The sequence below is a fragment of the Cricetulus griseus genome, chromosome 2 (genome assembly GCF_003668045.3).
Source record: "Cricetulus griseus strain 17A/GY chromosome 2, alternate assembly CriGri-PICRH-1.0, whole genome shotgun sequence".
In the NCBI taxonomy this organism is placed as follows: Eukaryota; Metazoa; Chordata; class Mammalia; order Rodentia; family Cricetidae; genus Cricetulus; species Cricetulus griseus.
Genome location: NC_048595.1, coordinates 48,033,465 through 48,055,938, shown reverse-complemented (window position 1 = coordinate 48,055,938; position 22,474 = coordinate 48,033,465). Strand labels below are relative to the sequence as shown.

General features: G+C 42.9%; 1 protein-coding gene across 1 annotated transcript in view; it reads left to right on the top strand.

Annotated features, from left to right (window-relative positions):
- The first annotated feature begins 2,536 nt into the window (after window positions 1–2,536).
- Dnajc6 (DnaJ heat shock protein family (Hsp40) member C6) overlaps window positions 2,537–22,474 on the top strand; it is a 50,374-nt gene continuing 30,436 nt past the window's right edge. The window contains exons 1-5 of the mRNA XM_027400504.2: window positions 2,537–2,685; window positions 5,318–5,367; window positions 5,463–5,611; window positions 16,740–16,862; window positions 21,562–21,695. Of these exons, the coding sequence (XP_027256305.1) occupies window positions 2,552–2,685; window positions 5,318–5,367; window positions 5,463–5,611; window positions 16,740–16,862; window positions 21,562–21,695 (590 nt within the window). The 5' untranslated portion in view covers window positions 2,537–2,551. The remainder of the gene's footprint in view (window positions 2,686–5,317; window positions 5,368–5,462; window positions 5,612–16,739; window positions 16,863–21,561; window positions 21,696–22,474) is intronic.

Sequence of the window (22,474 nt, the reverse complement as noted above, 5' to 3'; positions counted from 1 at the left end):
TGGTTTGACAGATGTAGAGATTTGGTGGTGCTGGTCATGGGATATTAGTACTGAGCTGACAGGTGGAATGCACACAGTAGGAGGATGAGAGGATCACGTGGCAGTTAAGGGGCTGGATATGAGGCAGAATTGCTAGAATTCCTTCTCAGGGGGCATAAGCAATACCCTTCCCCCACCTAAGGCCCCAATAACAAATTGAAGCATGGTTCCTCCAGAGTTCACTCTAGGGAACCAATGAGTTTATTGAGCTTCCTCACAGTGTGTAGGTGGGTGTGAGTGCTCTTCCCCCAGCAAGCCACACCTGGAAAGCCATTACTCAGCAGGGATGAGGGCTTCCTTCTAGTTGTATAGAGGGACGCTCCTCTCCTAGTCTTCCCTGCCTGTATACTCTATCCCCTACCCAAGGCAGAGGTGCTATAACAAGTAGGAGGGGCTGGGTACATAGGTGGGGGTCTCTACCCTGACCCTCTAAGACAGAGTCTAAACAGTCCACAGACTCAGCTGGGATGATCATTTGGAATGAGGAGCAACTGAAACTCCCCAAGATGGTTATTTCTTGGCTCAGAGGAGATCTTACACAGACAGACAGACAGACAGACAGACAGACAGACAGACACACACACACACACACACACACACACACACAGAGAGAGAGAGAGAGAGAGAGAGAGAGAGAGAGAGAGAGAGAGAGAGAGAGAGCGCCAAGAAGGACTGTCTTAACCACAATTGGCAGAATCATGGGCTGGTGTGGGCCTGGGGCATAGTGGGATATGGCTGGGTTTCATTTAGACTTTAGAACTGCACACATGGGTGTGAACATCTAGCTGGATCTTCTAGTTAACTGAGGCTGTTGATGAGCTGCTGCCTTCTTTGAGACTCCAGTTGTCCTACTGTAAAAATAGGAATAATAGACCTGGCATGGGCTTTCTTGGTCCTTCTTGGCGGTAGGATGAGGCCCTGCCTCACTGCCTCTCAGTAGGATTAATAAACCATTTCCAACTGTTAGGAACTGTGCCACCATGAAAGGTCCAAGAAGAGCTCCTATCCTCCAGGAAGTAGACGACACTGTTGCCATTTGCTCGTGTGTCCATTTCTTTAGTCATTAGCATTCACTGTTCTTTGCAATTTCCGATGGAGCTCCACTTGGAAATCAATGCTAAATGATGCCTAAGGCACCCATGACTTTTGGGATCAGGACAGAAGAGTGGCAGTAAAAATGTATTAATAAGCATATGCCAATAGCATGTAGGAGTATAGTAGGTACTTGAAATAAAAAAAAAAAGACTTTCTGGTTAGTAAACACAAAGATAATTACCTTATTTTAATCAGAGTTCAAAATAGAACCCTCTTCCTTGCATCTGCAGAGGCTGAGTTCCAAGTCCCCAGAGCATGCCTGGAGCTCTAGGTAGTACCAGACTCTATGATGGCTAGGGATTCTCAGCACCCTGTGATGCAGGTGGTACCTCAAAAAAGAAGTATTTGACCCAAATATCAATAGTGCTGACAAGAGCTAGCCACAGGGGGTACAATGTCACTTGGTCACAAGGGAAGAGATGCCAGGGTGTCTGATAAGTCACAGCAGTGGCCACTGCAGTTCTTAGCCCTGATGGAAGGGATCTGTAGCTGTGAGGGATGGTGTGTAATGGAGCTCTAGCAGTTAGCTCCACTGGAGGCCAGAGTAGGCCCCAGACGAATGAACTTAAGCCACATGCTTCTTTTTTCCTGGAGTCTCTCTGTGTCAGCCCCAAACAATAAACTACAGACTATGTAGGTGATTTAAACTTTTTAACTTTTCCTAACCAAGTGTGATGGTGCACACCTGTAATCCCAGATGCCGGAGGCTAAGGTGGGGAGGTATTAAGATGGAGGCTAGTCTACTCTCTATAGCAACACTTTGTTTCAAAAATTAGATGAAATATAATAAATACAATAAAAATAGTTCTAGTTTTCACATTAAAAAGAGACAGGTGAAATTACATATTATTTAAATATTTCTAAAATGTAATTCTTTTTTTCTTTTTTCTTTTTGGTTTTTCGAGACAGGGTTTCTTTGTGGAGCCCTGGCTGTCCTGGAACTCTGTAGACCACCTCAAACTCATAGAAATCTGCCTGCCTTTGCCTCCCAAGCGCTGGGATTAAAGGTGTACATTACCACTCCCAGCACATGGGAATTATTCCAAAATGTAATCAGTATAAACATATGGATGTACTTTGTTCTTTTTTGTGGCAAGTTTTTAGAATTTGCTGTGTATTCTTACAAGACAGGTCAGTGTGGCCAGTTATATTTCAAGTGCTCGATTGCTACCTATGCATCGTGGCTGTGGTACTGGGCAGTGTGACTCTGGCGGTCCCTGTTCCTATGACTCCGTGTAGTCTCTGGGAAGAAGGAGCATTGCTAAAACTCATGAATTCTGAGAGCAGTAAATAGTTGCTGGGGCAATCCCGGCCTCTTAGAGACAATGTACATGTTGTGGGATGAAGAGAGCTGGGGTTCAGTGTTGTCTGTATGCTAACCTTTTGCTTCTCCTTTACAGGTGCCTCATCTCCAGACATGGAGCCCAGCTATGGGGGAGGCCTTTTTGACATGGTAAAAGGTGGTGCAGGGAGACTGTTCAGTAACCTGAAGGACAACCTGAAGGACACCCTCAAAGACACATCCTCACGAGTCATCCAGTCGGTTAGCAGGTGTGTGCATCCTTCCAGGAGAGGCTGGTGGAACCCAGGCTTGCAAGGGATCTGGCTACTTGCCAACTCCTTATGGGACTCACATAGTGTCAACTTGGTGACATAATGGCAGACTCTTATCAGCTGAGAAATGCCACTGAAATACCATAATGTTAAGTCCTTTTGAAGCTATAAGCACAGTCTGGGGGAACTCAGATCATTGGTATGTTGGCGTGGGATGGTTACCATCTTTGGCTTTACAAACACTGTGGGTTCTGATGCCATAGCTGAACTTATAAACTATGTGGTGTGACGCAAGGTAATACTTCTCTGATAGCATTCATGTGTTTGAGTCAGATCATGCACAGGCAGTCTGTGGATTGCAATTGAAACAGGACTCTTGTATCCTGCTAGTTCTTCAACATTTATTTAGTGGGTGAAGTTAATCTCTCTTCCCCTATATGAAAATTCTTACATACATAATGTAGTAGTGTACTTAGATTTTCTTTTACTCTAGCCCCACATTGGAACACCAAAATGTTGTTGGTGTTGTTTACTCTTACTACTCTGCTCTTTCTCTTTTGGTTCTTTGCTCTTTTGGGGGGAGGGGTGCCACCCAGCTCCCAAATAAATCACACGGAGGCTTATTGTTACTTACAAACAAACACCTGGCCTTATCTTGGCTTGTTTCTTGCAAGCTTTTCTTAAATTATCCGGGCTACTTTTTGCCTCTGGGCTTTTACCTTTCTCTATTTCTGTATATCTTTTCTTTCCTTCTTACTCTGTGTGGCTGGTGGTGTTGCTGGCTGGCTGGCCCCTGGTGTCCCCCGCTCCTTGTTCTATCTTGCTCCTTCCTACCCTCCAGATTTCTCCTATTCTCTCTGTCTGTCAGCCCCATCTATTCTTTCTCCTGCCTCAATATTAGCTGTTCAGTTCTTTATTAGACATTCAGGTATTTTAGACAGGCAGAGTAACACAGCTTCCCAGAGCTAAACAAATGCAACATAAAAGAATGGAACACCTCTTTGCATCATTAAAACAAATGTTCTACAGCATAAACAAATGTAACACACCTTAAAATAGTTTTCCACAATTTAGTAATTTTTTATTTTTTTTAATATTTTAATTTATTTTTTAAATTTCATTTTACATTCCAACCACAATTCTCCCTCTCACCTTTCCTCCCACCCCCCTCACTTCCTCCCTAGCCCACCCCCCATTCACTCCTCCCAACAGGTAAAGGCTCCCACGGGAAGTCAACAAAGTCTGGCACATTGAGTTGGGGCAGGACCAAGCCTCTCCCCCCTGCATTAAGGCTAAGCACGCATCCCATCATAAGAATGGGCTAGCTCACTCACCAGGGATAGATCCTGGACCTACTGTCAGGTGCCTTTCAGATAGTCCAAGCTTCACAACTGTCTCCTACATATGGAGGGCCTAGCTGGGTCCTATGGAGGCTCCACAGCTGTCGGTTTAGAGTTTATGGGTTTCCATGAGCTTGGTTCAGCTGTCTCTATAGATTTCTCCATCATGATCTTGACCTCCCTTGCTCATCTATTCCCTCTTCCTTCTCTTCAACTGGATTCCAAGAGCTCAGCCTGGAGCTTGATTGTGGATCTCTGTATCTGGATGAAGGCTCTATGGTGATAGTTGGGTTATTCACCAATCTCATTACAGGGGTAGTCCAGCTAGGGTAACCTTTCCTCTATTTCGAGGAGTCTTAGCTGGGGTCATCCTTTTGGATTCTTGGGAATTTTCCTAGCACCAGGTTTCTCCCTAAGTGGCTCTCTCTATTAAGATATCTCTTTCATTGCTCTCCCACTTTGTCCCTCCCCACCCTCAACCATCCCATTCTCTCATGTTCTCATCTCCCATCCCCTCCCCTTTACTGTCTCCCCCACCCCTAGTTTACCCAGTAGATCTCATCTTTATACTCTTTTTTTCTTTTCTTTTCTTTTTTTTTTTTTTTTTTTTTTTTTTTTTTTGGTTTTTCTGAGACAGGGTTTCTCTGTGTAGCTTTGGAGCCTATCCTGGCACTCGCTCTGGAGACCAGGCTGACCTCGAACTCACAGAGATCCTCCTGCCTTTGCCTCCCAACTGCTGGGATTAAAGGCGTGTGCCACCAACTCCCAGCTTCATCTTTATATTCTTAAGAATTAGAAAATTATTCATTAATTTTCAGTTACAAAGTGCAGTTTTGAATCAAAATCAAATGTGAAATCCAATATATTTATTGGCATTTTAATCTAGTTTCAAAGGCAAAATTTCCTGTATCTTCTGCTGTTTAGCCAAGAGCTCAGTAGGAACTTCTTCTTTCTCTCCCCAAAGCAGTTCACAATTAGGAAAGAGAGTTCCAGGGGCGTCAGACACTTTGGAACTGTCGGGGTTAGGAAAGACACAGCAGTTCTATTCTGAGGTTGACACTGCTCATCAAGGGTCACGTGTAGGATTGTTGCATGCACAGCCGGGTGGTGTAGACAGAGGATATGGGCTGCATCCTCTCAATGATGCCCCCTTATTAGAAGAAAGAGTGAGGAGAGTTAAAATACACTTGCTAGACACAAGTGCTCCAGCTCACAATGTTTACGTGAAGAGAGAAATCTTCACATGTTTGGATTGCTCTAATGAGTGCCTTCTCCTGCCTTACTTTTAGCTACACAAAGGGAGACCTAGACTTCACTTATGTCACCTCCAGAATTATCGGTAAGTTTCTCATGTGTGTTAGCTGCTCTTCAAGTACCTTTCATCCTGACAGCAAATCGGCTGAACCTATTCTCTTTGTGTGCGGCCTCTCCTAGTGATGTCCTTTCCTCTGGACAACGTTGACATAGGATTCAGGAATCAGGTTGACGACATCCGTAGCTTTTTGGATTCCAGACATCTCGACCACTACACAGTATACAACCTGTCACCCAAGTCTTACCGAACTGCCAAGTTTCACAGCCGGGTAAGGAATTTCCACCCTGGGGAAGGATTCTTGAGGACACTGTAGCTTCACTATTTGCATGCTTGAGAGTATTTTTTGTTCTTGGGAGATGTCCTTGGGCCCTTGTCATAGGCACATGAGCATAGGAACTATGAACTCTGGCTGCTTCTAGCCAAAAACTCTTGCTATGAAATATTCTAAATGTAAAATACAAGAGCATGTGCCTACCAGAGAAATACCATTGGAGCTGGGGGCTCAAAGCATTTAGTGGTTGCTTATGAAGCTCCACTTAGAAACTGAACTGCACAGGATAATTAGCTACTGTTTTGCTGTAACACTAATGATGCCTTTGATCTTCCTCAATAAGTCTACATGGCTATCAGTTTGAGGTAGTTAGACCAGTATAGACAGGCTGCTTTTAAGAATAGTATATTTCTGGGACTGGCAAGATGGCTCAGAGGCTAAGAGCATTGTCTGCTCTTCCAGAGGACCCAAGTTCAATTTCTGTCACCCACATAGTGGCTCACAATTGCCTGTAATCTCAGGTCCTAGGGATCCAGTACCCTCTTCTGGCCTTAAAGAGCACTGCATATACACAGTATACAGATATACATGTAGGCAAAATACTCATAAAATTAAAATAGTAATATACTTGTGACATCCTATAAATGAAGGATAACATGCAGACATCTTGACTGTACAATTGGTGATACCATCTATTTTATTTTGTAAATTATTTTTTTAAGAGATAAAACCTTGCTACATATCCCTGGCTGGCTTGGAATTCTCAATATAGACCATACTAGTCTTGAACTTGCTGAGATCCTGTTGCTTCTGCCTCCTAAGTTCTGGTATTATACACCTGTCCTTCCACACCTCACCTTGGTAATATGATTTCAAATACTGATAGTGGAAAGAACAGAAACCAACATTTATAAAGTATTTACATGGCATGGAGAAGTTTACATGCAACACCATACATAACAGAAAAAAACAAACAAACAAGCAAACAAACAAAAAAACCACCCAGAGAAATGAGGGAACTTGCCCGAAACACACAACTAACAAGTGGCTTTCTGCTTCTGTTTTTAACCATCAGCCTGGGCTGACAGCTGACATTGGAAAATCTAGGTTATCCTTTTTAATTTTAATTAGCCTTTTAAAGAAGGTTTTTTTTTTTTTTGAACAAGGTAGAGGAATATTCTTGGTTTCTGGCTGGGTGGAGAACTGTGTGAGCCAGCTTAGGTTTGAGTCTGATGTCATGACTGACTCACTAAAGTAAGGCTTTGCTGCTCTCATGTGCTGTCTGTCTGTCTGTCTGTCTGTCTGTCTGTCTGTCTGTCTGCCTGCCTGCCTGCCTGCCTGCCTGCCTGCCTCGTTTGTCTTCAAATAGCTGTGGCTTATCCTTTAGATATGATTGGTTCTATAGCTTCATCTGGGTCTATTGATTAATAGGAATGACTTTTTTGCATGGACATTTAGGAAGTGGAAATTTGGGGCTGGTGAAATGGTTCAGTGGGTAAAGGTGCTTGCTGCCAAACTTGATGATCTAAGTTCAATACTTGAAACCCACAGAAGAAGGGAACTGACTTTCACAAGTTAAGTGAAGTCTGATTTTGGGTATGCAAAAGTGGACCCTCACTTTTATGCTAGAACACAGTTTTGTTTAAGGTTCTGGTTGCTCTTAAAAATCTCTGGTTTAGTCTCCATCTGTCCAAAACACAAAAGCATTGCTCCATGACTCCTCCCCAAAGCTCTTCCTGTCCTAACAGTTAACAAGACAGGGAAGTTTTACTAAGGATCTTTTCAACATGATCTTAGAAACGTCTTGAGCTTCAGTGCGCATCAGAATCACGTGGAAGTCTTGTTAGGCACCAACTTCAGCTTCAGTCAGATGGGACTGGAACAAGGAAGCGGCATTCCTAACAACTTCCTGGATGCTTCTCCTACCCTTGCTGTGGGGAAGCCTCTTTGAGAAGTACTCACAAGACCATTTTGAAGCTGGTATGACCTGTAGGTCTCAGCACTTTGGAGGCAGGTGTAGGAGGATAACAAATTCATGGCTAGCCTGGGCTACATATCAAGTTCAAGGACAGCCTGGGCTAGCTAGCAAGACCCTATCTCAGACAGACAGACAACAGACAGGCATGCATGTAGGCATACAGACACAGACCGATAAATAGATAAAACCCAATTTTGAAGTGGTTGGATTGAAATTGTCATTCTGTGATAAGGGTTTTACATGTAATTCTTTAAAATCTATCACAATAAGCTAACCTTCCAATTTTTATTTCCTCTACTATATAATTCCAAGCAAGTGAATTTAAAACATTGATGGAGCCTGATGTTCTCATGGAACTGTCTTTTTGCTTATTGAGGCAGGTTCTTGCCACATAGCCCAGGCTGGTCTTGAATTTTCATTCTTCTTGCTTTAGCTCCCAGGTACTAGGATTACAGGTATGCAGCACTATGCTTAAAATATTTGAGACTGAGTTTTCTCACTTGGAGACAAGTGAGTGCCATTGTTTTCAAAACTGAAGAACAAGGGAATATCCTGAACATTATTTCATTGAAATTTCATTTGCTTTTGGTATATTTGTGACAGCCTCAGTTTCCTACTGAAAGTAAATTTGTAAGATTGACAGAAGCATTACATATGAAGATAAGCTTGAGTAGCATTTTTTTCAAAAGCCCCCCTGCTCCACTGTGTTGTGTGTGTGTGTGTGTGTGTGTGTGTGTGTGTGTGTGTGTGTGTGTGTGCAGGAACATGTGGAAACCAGAGGCTGACATTAGGGCATCTGATGGGGAATTCACTGTGTATGTTTATCTTATTGATTGTTAAATAAAATACTGTTTGGCCAATGAGACAGGAAGTTAGACAGACTAGGAGTCAAAGAGGATTCTGGGAAATGTAGTAGAGAAGTGCTGATCCAGGCAGGAAGTAACATAGCAAGGAGACTCATATTTAAGCGAAGGAGAAACAGGAAGGGCCCTCTTTTTTCCCCTTCCTCCTCCAGCGGCAGGATGTGAGCCACTGGCAAGGAGGGACGCCAATAAGGCGTCCGATAAGATAAGTCTTATAAAATATATAGATTTATGATAATTAAGACTGAGCTAACAGATGAGGAATCCTAGTCATTGGCCAAGCAGCTTTGAACCTAATACAAGTTTCTGTGTATTCATTTGGGCCCTGACTCGGGCAGGTGGCTGTCGTAAAGCGCACATGTGGCGGTGGGGCTCAGGCAGCTTATGGTGGAAAGATTTATGGTAACAGGCATCTTCTCTAATTGCTTTTGTGTTTTTTTTTTTTTTTTGTTCTTGAGACATGGTCTTTCACTGGACCCAGAGCTTGAGGTCTCAGCTAGACTGGATGGCCAGTGAGCCCCTGAGACCTGTCATCCCCTCTCCTCAGTGCTGGGGTTATAGCTGCATACCAAAGTGCTTGGCTTTTATATGGACCCAAACTCAAGTTCTCATTCTTGCACGATACTTAACTCACTGAACCCTATAAAGGTATTTACAAGGAAAGGCAACTAATAGTATAACTAAAGCTCTTGCTGCTGGTCTTAATTGGCAAAAGAGAGCAAAGACTACATACTGAGCATCTACCCTGGGCTGCTTTCACTTGTCCTAAGAGAGCAGGGGCCTTGTTTATTTTACTTGATATACAGAACAGTACCCAGCATGGCTAATAAATGTTTCCAAAAATAACAGATGTGCCAGGAATTCTTAAACATTGTAGCTATAATAGAACTGTTTGGTTCTTGCTGTCAAAGCACTTAAGCCTAGTTGGAGAGAGAATGCAGGGGGTTCTAAAAGGTGGATGTAAATAATAACTGTGGAGCCTGCGGAGGCTGAGGTGCTCAGTGCTGAGAGACAGGCATGTGGCTGGTCCTGAGAGTGGGACACACAGTGTAAGTGGGAGAAGTGGTGTCATTTCTCTTCTAAGCAGAGGTAGAATATCCTGTCCTGTCCAGAGGACTTGCTTCTCTGTCTTCATCATTCACTGTCCTTCATTACTAGAGTCTGTGTGCTAATCAGGAATGCACAAATGGTGTATACACACACTCACTCACACACTCTCTCTCTCACACACACACAAACACATACACACTCACACACCGTACTTTTGCATGAACTATACATTCTCCCTAAAAAGCCATCTGAGCTACAGGCCCTCCACCATTTCCTTTGCTCGTCTTTTTCACTAAAGGGAGAGTTCACACACCCCAGGCTTATGCAATTCTCTCCTGCATTATAGATGACATGGCATCCATATCCCCTCTCTGAGAGTCCCAGCAGAGTTGGTCAAAATGGAACTGGACCTACTGACTTGCATCTCTCAACCCTTAGTTACAGGAAGATGGTCCCCAAACCTGAGTGTTCCACTTAGCCCTGGTTTTGATTTGGTTCATCTCTTTCCAAAGTCGTTGCCCATCTCTCCCAGCACTGACTCTGTGAACTAATTGGCATCTCATTGTCACTTACATAGACAATCTGTCTTCCTAGTTCTCATCCTCTGGGCAATGGGGACTAGAGCCACACCTTCTGATTCCAGTTTAGTGAAGGGCTAGGTCTGCTCCTAAACCTCATTTTAATAAATGTAGATATGTTTTTCCATAAAGGACCATTGGAAATGACATATCATAGGATTGATGTTACTAACAGATTCATGGACTCCAGCTCTGTCTGTGTGAAACCTGAACACTATCACATCCCCTTTAATTATGTGGTTGAATTTTGGGGTAGAGGTCATAGTGGAGATGGGTGTAGCAGGAAGACTTTAACTTTTCAGAGGGTTTTCTTTCTGTGGTTTGATGAACTTCCATGGTTTAAGGAAGGGAATATAAACTGAAGGGAATCGTATGAGAAAATCACATAGCAATTCTGTAGTATTTGCATGTGTGGCAGGATATAGCTCCACAAGAAAGGAATTTTGTAGTTTCAGGTTAGTAAAGGATTCACTCAAAACACGATTGGACTAATAAACTCACACCAAAATCAAGGCACAAGAATGCCCTTTCAGGATTTCCAAGGAGGTATAGTCTTTTTAATTATTATTTATAGAAGATATCTAGCCTTGGGGATGAGAAGTATCAGTGCTGTCGATGACATTTGAGAGAATATAGGATGAGTAGGCTAAGCCAAATATTTTTCTTGAAAATTATTTATTTTGTTATATTCATTCACATGCCTATGTAGGTTTTTATATACCATGTGCATAGGTGCCTGTGGAAGCCAAAAGATGGCATTGGATCCCCTGGAACTGTTGTTACATATGGTTGTGAGCTGCCCAATATATGTGCTGGGAACTGTGCCTGGATCACCACCTGCAAGAGCAAAATATGCTCTTATGTTGAGCCAACTCTAGCCCCAAGAGAAATAGTCTTAACATGAATGACAAACTAATAGATACACCATATATTTACATCAATTTGTGGGCTGCAGAGAACTTCAACCAGGTATCTGCACCTTTAAAACATTATGGGAAAATGTATATAGTAATGATGCCATTTTAGCCACTTGAAGTATGTAATCCGGTTCCACTAATTGTACTCAGGGATGTTGTATAGCTAGATCCAAACCATTTTTTTTTTATCATCCTCAGTTAACACTGTATGCCCCTCCATGTGTGTGTCGGGGGGGCTTCTGCACAGGTTTGTACCTATGCCCTTTAATATCAAGAATCTTTACATCATTCATTTCTTCGTGATACTGTTGGAAAAAAATAAAAATCTCAGGTCTAACTTTGCTTAGTGTTCTGAAGTTCTGAGGATGCCATCCAGTGCTGCCCTGGCCCACCCTGCTCTGTCCACCTATGAAGCACAGTACTGGGAAAACCTTGTTAGTAGTGTAGAAACCAGTCACTCAGCTGGTTCTTGTTTTGTTTTGTTTTGTTTTGTTTTGTTTTGTTTTGTTTTTTGAGATAGGGTTTCTCTGTGTAGCTTTGGAGCCTATCCTGGCACTTGCTCTGGAGACCAGGCTGGCCTCGAACTCACAGAGATCCGCCTGCCTCTTCAGCTGGTTCTTTTAAACTCTTCCGTCATGCAGATTATTTCCAAATATTTTTCTGCCTTTGAAAACAGTTCAGTTTGGGGAAGGTGTGCTAATGACTTGGATTACCATATGACTGCAAGCCAGGGTCTTCCCTCCTTTCTTCTAGAGTCCACTGTAGAAGTTATTGTAGCTCCTGGTTGTTTCTGCTTTGGTTTGAGGTTGCCGAGGAGATGGCTGCAGAGGAGAGAACTTACCACTGTCTGTCTTTGGCTCCATACATTAGTGTCTGGACAGGAAATAGGAAGGTGGAAGCAGAGAGTGGGCTGGGAGCCAGCGGCTCACATGGTGCAGTTATGCAGCCTTTTGTGAACTGAATGTCTCTCCTTAGGGAAAGTGCAGCTACCACCTTACAAGTGCTATTGGAGCTATTGTTAATAACTATAGGCAGGGCATCACGGTAGAATTTATAATTTTTATTGGGATGAAATCCTATACAATACACAAATTATAAGCTTTAAAAATGACCTTAAGCTCTCATCTCAACTGTTTTTTGTTTGTTTGTTTGTTTACTAAACAAGACATTCCACTGCTACGTGGACTCAGTTCTTTTCTTGTATAATTATGACAGTCAAGTGGTGTAGTGTTTGCCTTCAATTCCAGCGGCAGAAGCAGGCAGATCTCCATGAGTTCGAGGCCAGCCTGTCTAGTTCCAGAGATAGTTCCAGGACAGCTAGGGCTATAGAGAGAAACCCTGTCTCAAAACCTTCCTGTATGAAAACAGATAATTATGACAATAATAGTACCCATCTTACAAGCACCCTGCTTCCTTCCTCCCCCTTTCCTCCTCCTCTTGTTTCTCCTCCTTCCTCTTCTTCTCCTTATAGTGCTGGGGATCAAACCCAGGGCCTCGTGTATGGAAGGCAAACATGGTACCAACTGAACACCACCCCTATCCTGCACAAGTACTTTCTTACCATGTGCTTATTGTAAGAAACTAATTTGATTAGTAGTGCCTGGCTTGGAGTGAGCACCCTCTAAGTGGTGACCAAGATTAACACTGGTAATAATAGAATATCACAATTGGTGACCGAAATACCCATGTCTTCCATACGTGATGAACTTAATCAGGAAACACGAGGCAGGGTGTGCCAGTCTGATGCTCTACTTCACTGTTGGCTCTTATACTAAGCATACCATTTAGGTGTGACACCCAGCTCCAGCTCTGAAGTTGTCCTGGCCTCTTCTTCCAGTACCATGGTGGGCCTGTAACTACCAAGGAATTCTCTGATGCTCAGGGACTACAGGAGTGTTCAGAAAGGTTGGAGATGATGTAAGGAAGTGTCGCACAGCCTAGGATCACACTTATTGTATTGAGTGTGATCTAGAGAATCACAGAAAAGCTGGCACTGATCAAATTCCTCATTTGGGGCGAGGAGGTGTTTATGCCTTAATGTTTTTACTCCTTTAGACAGAGAACATGTTTTGTTTTTTTAATTCTAATTATGTGTTTGCCTAGTGCTATGTAATTATATATCAAGTAAAGATATAATTATGGAGCACTTTAAATTAATATTATTTGCTTGATTGATTTAATGATTCTAGAGCTGTTAGCCTATTGTTCTAAGAACAATTTAGCCAGCTTTCAGCTGAGATTCATTTCAGATATTGACATGTAGTGTGTGGGTGGCTAGCATACAGTTTTTAAAATCTTTAAAAATATTGCCTCGAGGGGAAAAGATCTTATATTTTCACTCTGTTGTAATCTAAAAAAATCTCCAACAATTTTGATTTATCTGCTCTTTCTCAAGACATACATGTAGAGACTGGAGAGATGGCTCAGTGTTTAAGAGCTTAGTGCTAAAGAGCACTTGCTGTTTTTGTAGAGGAGCAGAGTTCATCTTCCAGCATCCATGTGGGACAGCTTACGACCTCTTGCAAACCCAGGTCCAGGGGATCCTATGCCTTCTTCTGGCCTCTATGTGTACCCACACACATGTACATATAACATAAGTAAAAATGGAATAAATCTGTTAAAAAGATATTAGACAAATCCTATTACAAAAAAAGAGATTGCCAAGTGGGATTTACTCTTTTAGTTTTTATTCATTCATTCACCCAGCAGCAACCTACCTAAAACACAGACATCCAACAGTGAGGTTACAAAAAGAAGTCATGCTTTCTTTTTTCATGGAACTCAGTAGCTAGGGAGGGAGACAATACATGCCAATACAGCTGGCAACCCACATGCCCTAATCCCCACAACAATCCTCAAATACTCACTTGGCACTCAACACCCAAGAGAATGGAAGCTTGGGACGGTTAGTACAGGTGGTCAGTGGTAACTGCAACATGAAAACCCATCATGAATCTATAACTATGCTGTTTTTCTAATGAAAACTGGAAGAGATGAAAACAGGCCAGGGCATGGATTCAACTGTCATTGGCTCTATCAGTGAGGGTCAGCGATAAGAGAACATTGAACTTGGGCTTTGAAGGGGTAATAAAGTTTTCCAAGGGAGAGAAACACCACAGAGAGAAAGCGGCGTCAACAGATCTATATTTTATAATCCCCCTGACAGCAAGATCCATTCTTCTAATTTTTCAACTCTTTTATTCAGTAAGTCATTTCTATTCCTGGAGAAAACATTGATGAAGAGCACACTTGGGAAGTAAGCAGTGGATCAGATAGCTCCGAATTGTGTTGGTTAGAAGGGGTTAGCCACTGTGGAGTTTAAACTGACAGCTCTGAGCTGGCACCTCCTGGACCCTTGGGTAGATATGTGAAGTGTTTCACACAATTTGTTTAACATGTCACATCTGTTATTCCCAAGGGTGTAGAAAAGTGGGTAACCTGGAAGTTCCTTTTCACCCACAGTTATTGTATACTAAAAGAGCTACAGAATAACAAGAAAGATCAAGCTGCCTTGGCAGACCAGAAAGGGAATTTCTACCTTTGCTTTTTGAGGTCGGCACACAGATAATTTCTCGTTTACATTTTTATTAGTGTTATCTGGTGACCAGGGAAGGGCCAGTCAATGAGATTCCTCCCACCTCCCTTCCCAGTGTCGAGCACAGGGAGTTGGAGGGTTTGAATTTTCTTAGGCCGGGTCTTTCCGTACCACATAGCACACCTTGTTGGCGTCATCCCTTTGCTTCCATCCCTCTATCTGGCCACTTAAGCCACAAACATGGGTGTCACCCTTAACACCTCTCTTAAGTGCACTCCCGTGCACAGTCACTGCAGCCACAGGAACACTTACTAAGACTTCCTTTTTGTGCCCTGAGTTGCTGAGCTGTGTTTGTACGCCACTGCCATTGAGCTAAGTCACCATCATGCCTTCCTTCACCTCCCCACAATCTTCCTGGCCCCCTGACTGGTTCCATCACCTCCTTCTGTTGGGAAATGCAGATCCTAGAGTGAGTCTCTTCAAATAACCTCCTTCTTCTCTTCTTCCTCCTCCTGGCGTGTGTGTGTGTGTGTGTGTGTGTGTGTGTGTGTGTGTGTGTGTGTGATTGAGTGTCTATCTTGATTACTCTCCACTCTATTTACTGGTGGCGGGTCTCTTGGTAGACCTACAGCTCATTAGCTAGCTGGCTCTGACTTTGCCTTCTGACTGAGTGCTGCAATGCCTGAGCAATAGTTTTGTGGGTTGTGGGGAATCAGATCCAGTTCTGGTCTTCATTCTTGCCCACAAGCACTTTATCAATTGAGCCCTGTCCCCAGTCCTCCTCTTTAGGCCTCCTGTGGTGTGCCCTTCACCCACACTCTTACCACAGGGGCTCAATGTGTTCAGTCTGACCTCAGAGCTTTGCACTGGCAATGGCTCGGTAAAAGAATGATAATTGCTAACATTTATTGATCAACTTGTGTGTGTCAGATACACACTAAACCCTGGCAGTTGATTCTCCTGTAATACCGACAGCTGTGGTTGTAGTCCCATCCACCACATTTTATGAGGAAAGAAAGGGCTAAAGATATAAAGTTTACCCACGTCTAAACTTCTTAAGAGTAGATAGACTACTAAATATGTAGTCAGTCAGGGCATGTACCCCATACAGTGAGGTCATCCAGCCAGTACTGCCAAAGCTAATGGCTAATGCCCAGAAGACCTGGGCTTAACAGTGGGACTGTAGACAACTCACCTCTGAGAGTCAATTTTCTCATCAACAAACTGTCATCTAATCAATACTTGTCCTCCTTGATTGTCATACAGATCAGACCAAGCAATGTCATGGCGGGATTCTAACACATCCAATATGTATGCTAAATGAAGATAGGAAATAGTTCCCCTGTGGAGAAAACTAAGACACACAAGCCACCCTAGCTCACTCTGAAGGACTTTTCATGTCATAAGGCAAGCTTAGATGAATGTAGAGACCACAGTATCTAAGAGAAACATCTAGAAGAAGGGTGCTAGAAACTGAATTCTGTGCTACATAAGGCAATAAAAAAATCAAAGCATTAGCACAAACTGTCTTGCTAACTTAAAATGTATTTTTAAATGTGTTTTAAGATCTCCAGTGAAAGAGTTATTTAATTAAAAACAAAAGCAACAACAAAAAGCTGTTGTATTAAGTAAAGTTATCCCACCTGTAATCTTATTACTCAGGAGGCTGAGGCAGGAGGATGGTGGATTTGAGGTCATCCGGACTATATACTGAGACCCTGTATTACAAAAATGACTGTGTGAAGCTTTTTTTTGTTTGTTTGTTTTGGTTTTTTGTTTGTTTTTTTTTTTGGTTTTTTCGAGACAGGGTTTCTCTGTGGCTTTGGAGGCTGTCCTGGAACTAGCTCTTGTAGACCAGGCTGGTCTCGAACTCACAGAGATCCACCTGCCTCTACCTCCCGAGTGCTGGGATTAAAGGCGTGCGCCACCAACACCCGGTCTGTGTGAAGCTTTTATTTATGCTTTTAGATTCTTTTTCCAACTCTGCTTGTCCACATTGAAAGATGCCACAATGTTACTTCCAGGGGTGTAAGTCATGACTATGGAGATCTTAACAAATTATTGCATTAAACTTGTCTTTCTGCATTTAGACCCTGTTCCATACATGGCGAGAGGACAGGATGGCACTTCCAAATGTTCCATGTGATGCATGCTTATGGGGATGAATTGATGGGAGAATTCATTTCCTTTCTACATTTCTCTAGGTCTCAGAATGCAGCTGGCCTATCAGGCAGGCCCCAAGTCTACACAACCTGTTTGCTGTGTGTCGGAATATGTATAACTGGTTGCTACAGAATCCCAAAAATGTCTGCGTTGTCCACTGCTTGGTGAGTGTTTTTTGGTCCTTTTGCTGGTGGGCTTTGGTGAAGTATGGATTGCTATATCCAGAAGGATGGCATCTGAGCTCAACATCATTAACTGAACCTATACTTAGAGGTGGAGCAATGCCAGGCAGGTAAAGATGAGAGAAGAGAAGAAAGATGTATTACTGTCAAAACCACTTTTCTTATTTGCGGCCTTTCCCCAGCCCCCTAAAGGAAAAACAATGCGGGGAAGAATCTGTTATTCTTGGTGGTGTTTTATTTTGTTTTGAGATGAATTCCTTCTGTGTAGTCCAGGTAGGTCCTGAATTTGTGGTGATCCTCCTGCCTCAGTTTCCCAAGTGATGGGATTGCAGGTGTTTGCCATAGAACCTGGCTTTATTCTTGGCTTGATGTTTGAGAATGAAGGTCTGTGTTCACAGTCTCCATAATGCAGTGGTTCTAAAATGTGCCTAGTATCTTAAAAGAGGTAGGAAAAGAGTTGTGGATACATGGGTAAAAGAAGCACTGAGCTTTGTATGGATAAAATGGATATAAACATAATTAGTTTTCTCAACTAGTTGTGTTAAAATAAAACTAAGAGAAAGTGACATTTATGCCCTTGTGACCAACTGTATTGCCAAATAACCCCCAAAAGGGATGGAAAGATCATCTGGCTTGGGTTTCCTACCTCCCCTTTCCCCAGCCCTTCCTCTCAGGCTTCTTAACTATATCTTAAAACTCAACTTCCAGCAACATCTTTCTAACTCTTGGGTGTTTTCACAACACAGACATTCTCACTGTGCATCTATGTGTTTAATACATAGTGTCACCCCAGGCTGTTCCCTGTCCATTTCCCACTGAACTGTCTGTCCTCTTGTAGGAAGACATTTTCTCTGAACTTTGACACAAAGGATCTGAGCAAGTGGCTGTGTATATGAACACACTGAGCCTGAGCATAAGTGCTGGAAATGGTCTGTCCCTTCTACAAACATCAGTCAGTTTGTGTTGCTGCTGTTTTGTTTTGCTGAAGTGACTGGACAACTTCCCCCTCCTTAAGAGCCAGCTGGCTGAAAAAGAGAGGCCAGTTGAAGAACCTCTTTATATTTCTGTTTTAACTAACCAGTACTTGTCAAGCAACACAAAACACCCGGTGTCTGTAAGCATTTCATGGGAGAGGCTGCAGGGCTTCCCTTTTAGAGGCACAATGGATCACTCAAAGAGCAGGTTACTTTTAGGTCCTAGGCAACCTTAAGTGCATTGGGGATTTTCACTTAAACTTTTTCTAAAAGTTTAAGGAAGCTAGAAGAAGCTCCATAGTGAATTAAAAAATCCAAGGTTTTGTGGATTCATATGGGGGATTTGATTGTCATGGTCAGTATAGTGACCAAAATAAAGAAGAGACTTTACATGCAGGTGGAGATGTTTGTTACAATGGTGATCATACTTACCATGAACTGTTGGTCACCCTAAACCACCATTTTGTGGCTAGTGATTGGAACAAGTTAAAGAAGGTGACGAAAGAGGGCTGAAGAGGTGTCTCGGTGGTTAAGAGTGCTTGCTCTTCTTACAGAGGACCCATGTATAGTTCTCAGAGTCAATGCCTGGTGGCTTACAACTGCTTGTTGTATAGCTCTGTGATCCAATGTCCTATTCTGACCTTAGGTACCAAGCATGCATGTAGTACACAAAATATATTCAGACAAAACACCCGTGCACATAAAAAAAAATTGAAAAAGAAAGATGACATGAAACAAGGCTGTCGAGATGGCTCATCGGATATCCTCTCTAAGGTGGACTTGGGTGCAGCTTCAGGCTCCAAGCATCCTACCTGTGTGATCATGGTGAAGCCCCATGAAGAATGTCAGAGGCCTATGATGAGTGCCTGAAGGCCAGCTGCCACCTTTGTGCAAGTCTCGGGCAGCAGTCTGGCACCTGTTACAGAAACTGCTGGATGGCTAAGGGTGCCTACAATGCTCAGAATATCTCCCCGACTTCTTGAGGCACAGATTCTTCCCTAGGCAGCATCCGCAGCTGTTCTTAGAGGCAGAGCAATCATCTTTTCCGTCAATGTCATTTCTGGTTGAGCTTAAATGAAGACAGTTCTAAGAATGTGGGGTATGAGTAAATACTAAGGGCAGGGGGGGAAAAACTCTATGAAGAGGAAGAAAGAGAGGTTGACAAAGGACTGTTGACTGGCAGGACATCCTTAGCATCACTTATAAAGACATGCAAAATGAGTCAGGAGGACTTGACTAGTCTGGGGAAAGGAATAGAAGCTGTGCACTAGCACTCCTGTGAATGTCATCGATTTATTTAAACCAATAGCATATACTAGTCCTTTAATAAAAAATAAAACTTAATAAAAGACCTGTGTGATAGATAAAATGAGTAGACATACGTCTAAGAGCTATGATCCATTAAGAGTGGCGGGGGGGGGGGGGGGCAGGAGAGATGGCTCAGCGGTTAAGAGCACTGCCTGTTCTTCCAAAGGTCCTGAGTTCAATTCCCAGCAACCACATGGTGGTTCACAACCATCTGTAATGAGATTTGGTGCCCTCTACTGGTCTGCAGATGTACATGCAGGCTGAACACTGTACACATAATAAATAAATAAATCTTAAAAAAAAAAAAAAAGAGTGACAGGGAGGCTACGTTCTTGAAGGAATGATGAGTAAGAAAAGTGTTGCTCATCCCTCACCCCCTTTCTATGTTCAGAACAAAGGTTAACAAATTCTTGAGGCATGAGGTATAACTCTAACCCCTTCACTGTGTCTTTTCTGCAGGGGGACACATGTCAGGCTGGCAGGGTCAGCTGATGAGATAAAGTTGGCAGGTATTGGGGTGGTAGGATATGTAGCCTTGCAGTGCCCCAAATTAGCCCATTTTTCAGGACTTAAATACTGTGACAAATCGCTGACAGCGCGTGCAGAAACAACTATGGATTCCCTGTATTCTATGAGAAAACATGAAGAAGAGGTCCTTGGGAAGCAAAGAGAATCCCCCTCCCAAAAGATGGAGGTAGTTGATCCTGCAGGACTGTGGGTCCTCAGGAATAAGTCAAATGAACCTTCCCGTATAACTTAAAACTGTTAGAAAAAAAAAGAGAAGCCTATAGGCTCAGCTGATATAAGGATCAAACCAACTAAACATTTTTCAATGAGACAAATAGACTAATTGGGAAAGTTAATGGAGTTTTAGCTTGAAATTACCAAATTTCTTTGGGTTAAGATGAAGTAATCTGAGATGGGTTATTTGATTTTCAGTTGGGTTATGGCAGATGCTTGGAGTGGCAGGTGATTAATACACCAACATCCTCATGGGTGAAAGCTTTGTTTGATTATGTTTAAAAAAAATCAGCAGTGGGGATGAAGACATGGAAAGTAAGCTTGACCACTTCTCTCAGAATGGGGATGGTCCCAGGATGAACCTGGATTTTAAATGTTCTTCTAGTGAGCTAGATAACTGGCTGAGTAAGAAGGTATGTTCTTATAGAGCACCGGAGTTTGGTTCTCAGCACCCACATCCAGCAGCTCACAACTGTCTATAACTACCTCCAAGCACCTCTTGGGGCATCTGTATACATGCATTCATGCATGCATGCATCATGGGAGATTTCCTTCTGAAAGGATTGAGCTGGCCTTCATCTGGAATCAGAAGTGCTGATGGAATGGAAAGGCATTTCAGCTAGGTGAAGGGTGGCCCAAGGAAAAGGAGTGAGTTTCTTCCTTCATGGGCTGAAGAATAAAGATAGTTGACTAGAAGCTGTGGAGGAAAATTATGTGTGGTGGTCCACACCTTTAGTTCCTAGAACTTGGTGGGCAAAGGCGAGTGGATCTCTGAGTTGAGGCTAACCTGTTCTGTTTACACACTGAGTTCCAATCAGGGCTACATAGTGAGACTGTCTGGAAAAACAACAACAAAAAAAAAAATTGTGGAGGAGCAGACTTTAACTCAACACACATAACAGGAAACAGTTTGTAAATTGGTGAGTGATACTTCATGTAGAAGCAATTTCCTTTTTGCTTATTCTAGGAGAGGCTTAGTTACCATCCATCAGCCAGGTGACAGGATGCTGTAACAAGGAATTCACAGGTTGTAAGCCCAGCTCAGGCTGTTTGCTGATCTAGTAGATCTGTCTGTTTCCCAGGTGGCACATAACTGTCCTCTCCCGAGGAGAGGAGAGAACAAAGAAAGAGAAAGAATTCATAAGGGTCTGTCTGATATGACCTGATTATACCAGAACCCCAATCTTTGGTTCTAGTACCCTTACATTAGGAATTAGTATTTCAATACATGCATTTCAGTAGGAGATAATCATTGCATAATACATTGATTTGTACAATGAATGAAGCTGTTTGCATTAATGAGCACACAGGATGGGTGGAGTGCATATATAGCATGTTCTAAAGGTACCATCTAATCCTGGGCTCTTTACTTCCATTATAATGCCTCTAGTCCAGAGTTGTTCTAGTTCTCAGAAAATATATGCAAGTGTGGAATTTGTTTGCTGAGCTTCTTGGATGAGCTAGAGTCAATTTTATCCTAAGAAAAGTCTTTTCTTGCTACTCTCTGATTTCGCAGCAGGGACAGATTTTTGGTCTTGAACAATTACCAAGTGATATACAAGTACCCATTAGTCATTAGGAGGTGCCTCTGTTTTCTCTGCAAGCTGGCTTTCCTGGGATTTGATGTTTCTGATGAGTTTGTGGGTCTTCTTTGACAGGACGGACGGGCTGCATCGTCAATTCTGGTTGGTGCTATGTTCATTTTCTGTAATCTCTACTCTACTCCTGGCCCCGCTGTTCGATTGCTCTACGCAAAGCGACCGGGAATTGGACTGTCTCCATCCCACAGGAGGTACAGTAATGGAAGTGCAGGGTGTGGGTTAAGTGATGCCCGGGTACTGCAGAAGGTTGGCTTCCTGGGAGCTCTTGTTTAATTTTTTTCTAATTGATCTGGTGTTATTCTGAACTATAATGACAATTAAAATGGATGATAATATTGGGTTTTCATGCAGGTCCATGAACCCTTATTTGAAAGTCTGTGATTTTTAAAATGCTAAGAAAACTTTTAAATTTGCCAATGTTTACTGAATGAAAAAAAAAAAAGAAATAAAAAGGCAAGGTCAAGACTGCTCCTAGGTAAGGTGGAAGAGAAAGTTTGTTGTAGATGTGAGGGAGAGCATAGCCAGAAGCAAAGATATCTGGGAGAATCCAGAGTGGACATGGCCAGACTGAGCTGGACCACGTCGGGAGGAGAGGGAAATGGAAAGGGGAGAGAAGCAGCCAGAAGCAGCAGTCAAGAGGGCAGAGGTACAAAAAAAAGAGGTGAGTGACCAAAATGGCTGAGTTATATAGGGAAGAGCCTCTGGCTGGAGAGTTCAGGGGGCAGAGGGCGGGGTATACCAGCCATGCCCTGGTAACAGGTAGGGACTGAAGAATCCTGGGAGAACCTGGTAGCCAGGTCTGCTTTTGAAATGCTGCATAGGCACCTTAGCCGCTTGTCCTAGGGTCTGATACTTAGCATTTACTGTCCTCCTTTAAGAGGAGAGGAAGCATGAGTGAGAACTGGACGAGAAGGCTGTGCTAGGCACCACTCTAAAAATACCCACTGAACATAGCTTGACTGCTCTCTCC